Below are 3,290 nucleotides of genomic sequence, written 5' to 3'. Positions count from 1 at the left end.
GAAATATGGGCTCGTAGTCACTATATGCTTGTAGTAGCACATCCATTTCTGTCGGGGAAAAACGCAGACCTATTTTGGCTTGGTCCTGTTGCCATGGTGACTCGTAATTTCTTCACTCCATTGTTCAGGGCTTTTTATAGTCGCGTGGCACGCGCCTAACTCTGAGTCAAACAACTCAGAGTTGATTAAACCAACTCTTTTCAGCTGTTCTGAAACCGAAAACTCAGAGTTTTCCAACTCTGGGTAAGTCAACTCAGAGTTCAGGTTTGAACTCTGAGTTTGTTAAACCGCCTTCTTGAAATAGGCCCCTGCTCATCTTTAGGAACTGTATTCAACCATTTAAACAAAACCCTATAGAGTAATGACCCCAAAGTGTCAGGTTTGCACAACGTTGACAGACATATTAATAATTATGCACATGTGACTGGCGTTTCAAAACTGGAATGATCTCTGCCCAGAACTGTTAATCCAACCCGATCACAAAGATTCTACATCAAAACTAGCTTTTGATGCACGTGGCCGCTGGGGGTTCTCCCAATCAAAACCTCTGTTTTAATTCCAATGAACACCGCCGTCACCCTAAATTCTATAATACAGTTTTTCCATAAGCTATGCCAACCCCGGAACCAAACACAGCTCTGCAAGAGGTACGCCGTTTCACACGGAATTCTCCAAGTAGCACTTGTTACTACCAGATACGCATGTGACAGCGTTAAACAGCCTTCATGCAGAAATCCACCCACAGGTAAAGAAAACAAAAAATATTTCCCTGTGCCCTTATTTTGTCATTTAACAGTTTCCAGTGATCGTCTTGTAAATATTTAGACGTTCAGAATTGTGCTCCGCTCGGAGAAGTCTCCTCCTGTGACTTCCGCCTCACAGCAAGTTAGTCTTTCCATCAGAGCAAAAAATCCTAATAATTTTAGAGACAACCGTCAAAATTTGTGGTTAGCCACTTATTAACGTGGATTTTACATCTCTGATAGTCATCAATTTCTGTAACTAAAACACTTATTTTTTAGCCCTCAAATGAGACTATGTGATTTGTAACTTTACGTGTGGTAAAAACAGCGTCAGCACATTTTCAAAATAAAAGTGTTATATATAATCCTTACAGTAATTGTTCAATTTTTAAATCAGGAATTTACAGTCCACACAGATCAACTAAATTTTGTAAAATCCAATATGCAGGAATTATGTGCAAAAGGTTCCTGCTCACCTGTAATTATTGCGGGCAAATGTTGATCTGTGGTTCCATCCACTCCCAACTTGAATCCGGCAACCCGGTTCGGACCGTCCGCTCAGAGTTCAGCCAATTCCGAAGGTCACAGCACCAAATTGCAATACCCCAGTTGTAGCTGCACTGGTCTAGTTCTAGTTTAAGGATCGCCACGCTTCATACAGATGTCTTTAGAAAGTTTTATTTCCCTCTCTGCTCCTCAGACACCGTGAAAACTACAAACAAAGTAATAATAAACCATCTTAAATATACAAATAGAGGCAAATGAACAACAAGCACAAATACAATATATACACATTTACCGTTTGCGCCTCTAGAACCATGTGCAGATAACTTTGGGCTGTATGTCTCTTCTCTGTACATGTTGTCTCTTCTCTGTCCCATAATGCCACATTTGGCGCCCCTCACTCAACTCCAGTCACATGGTTGACACATACTGCCCTTCAAAATAAACCTCTTTACCAACAAAAGTAATACTCTCACCATTAACAATGAACATAAACCCACATCTCAAATGAAACCTGTCATTTGGACAGTTACACTCCCACCAAATTACTATGATTTATGAAATCCTTGTGCAAACATTTGAATAAATCTAGTAATTTCCAAACTTAAATGATCAACATCTATACAACAAGTTAACGATAATCATCACCATTTTTGTTGTTTTCTACAAGCACAACTAATTTATGAATAGGACGCTGAAGAATTGAGTGGTTGGTGTGTTGCTGACCCTCTTTTGCTAGCTCTCTATTTCCTGTTTGTATTGTGGCCTTTCGCACCAGTCCATCTTCATCTGTACACACATCCAGTACTCTTCCAAGTTTCCACTCATTACGGGGTATTCCTTCCTCTTTGACTATGACAACATCTCCAGCCTTCACATTACGTCTTGGAGAGTGCCAGCGCTGTCTGAGAGTGATGTTTGTCAGGTACTCTTTCCTCCATCTACTCCAGAATTGCTCTGTTAGATACTGGACTCTACGCCACCTTTTCCTGGCATACACATCTTCTGCCACAAACTTTCCTGGTGGGGGCAGTGGAACGGAGGTTTTCATGGTGAGTAAATCGTTTGGAGTAAGTGGCTCTAAACCTTTAGGATCACTGATGTTGTCAGTGGTGAGTGGGCGACTGTTTACAATCGACATAGCTTCATAAAGAAATGTCCTCAAGGAAGCATCATCCAGTCTTCCAGAGCTTTGTGACAGGACCCAGTTTAGGACACCTCTAACTGTCCTGATCTGCCGCTCCCAAACACCTCCCATGTGACTGGCATCAGGCACGTTCATGGTGAAGTCACATTGCTTGTTGGCTAGGTAAGAAGTTAATCTGTCTTTGTCTATTTCTTTCAAGGCCTTTATCATTTCATTTTTTGCCCCTACAAAATTTGTCCCTTGATCTGATCTGATTTGTCTTACAGCTCCACAAATAGCTATAAAACAGCGTAAGGCATTTATGAAGGCATCAGTCGTTAGATCCTCTAACATTTCTATATGAACTGCCCTAGAAGACAGGCAGGTGAATATGAGACCATATCTCTTACACTCTTTGCGTCCCTGTTTAGTGTGAAATGGTCCAAAACAATCCATCCCACAATAGGAGAATGGTGGGGACGGGTCAACACTGCCATGGTAAATCTACCATCTTCTGTGTCTCTGTTGGTCTACGTGCTCTCCGGCATGTGACACATTGTTTGATGTAGTTTGCCACAGCTTTGCTACCGCCGACAACCCAATAACCATTCGCTCTCAGTTCATTGAGGGTCTGTCCTCTGCCTTGATGCTGAGTCTTTTCATGACAGTAGTCTGGGATCAGCCGCGTGACAATACTGTCTCGTGGTAAGATTACCGGATGCTTCAGGTCGAGAGGTAAACACGCTTTATTTAATCTCCCTCCCACCCTGAGAACACCATCTTGCAATATTGGGTCAAGTTGAAACAACTGATGACTATGTGGCAGCGCACCTTGACTCAGTAGTTGCATCTCCTCTTTAAAGGCATCCCTTTGTGCCAGCTTTACAAGCACAAGACTGGCTTTTCTTCTGTCTTCG

The 3,290-nt window shown here is 42.1% G+C and overlaps 1 protein-coding gene across 1 annotated transcript; it reads right to left on the bottom strand.

Moving 5' to 3' along the window:
* Positions 1-1,290: 1,290 nt before the first annotated feature.
* Positions 1,291-3,284, bottom strand: LOC109968359 (uncharacterized). Its single transcript, XM_020614577.1, has 2 exons — positions 1,543-3,284; positions 1,291-1,455 (listed from the first exon to the last, which is right to left on the bottom strand). The coding sequence occupies exon 1, from the start codon at positions 2,827-2,829 to the stop codon at positions 1,879-1,881; it is 951 nt and encodes a 316-aa protein (XP_020470233.1). The 5' UTR covers positions 2,830-3,284; the 3' UTR covers positions 1,291-1,455; positions 1,543-1,878.
* Positions 3,285-3,290: the final 6 nt, after the last annotated feature.

Source organism: Monopterus albus, unplaced genomic scaffold, assembly GCF_001952655.1.
Source record: "Monopterus albus unplaced genomic scaffold, M_albus_1.0 scaffold147.1, whole genome shotgun sequence".
Classification (NCBI taxonomy): domain Eukaryota; kingdom Metazoa; phylum Chordata; class Actinopteri; order Synbranchiformes; family Synbranchidae; genus Monopterus; species Monopterus albus.
Note: the sequence above shows the minus strand (reverse complement) of the source record. Positions and strands in the feature narration are given on the sequence as shown.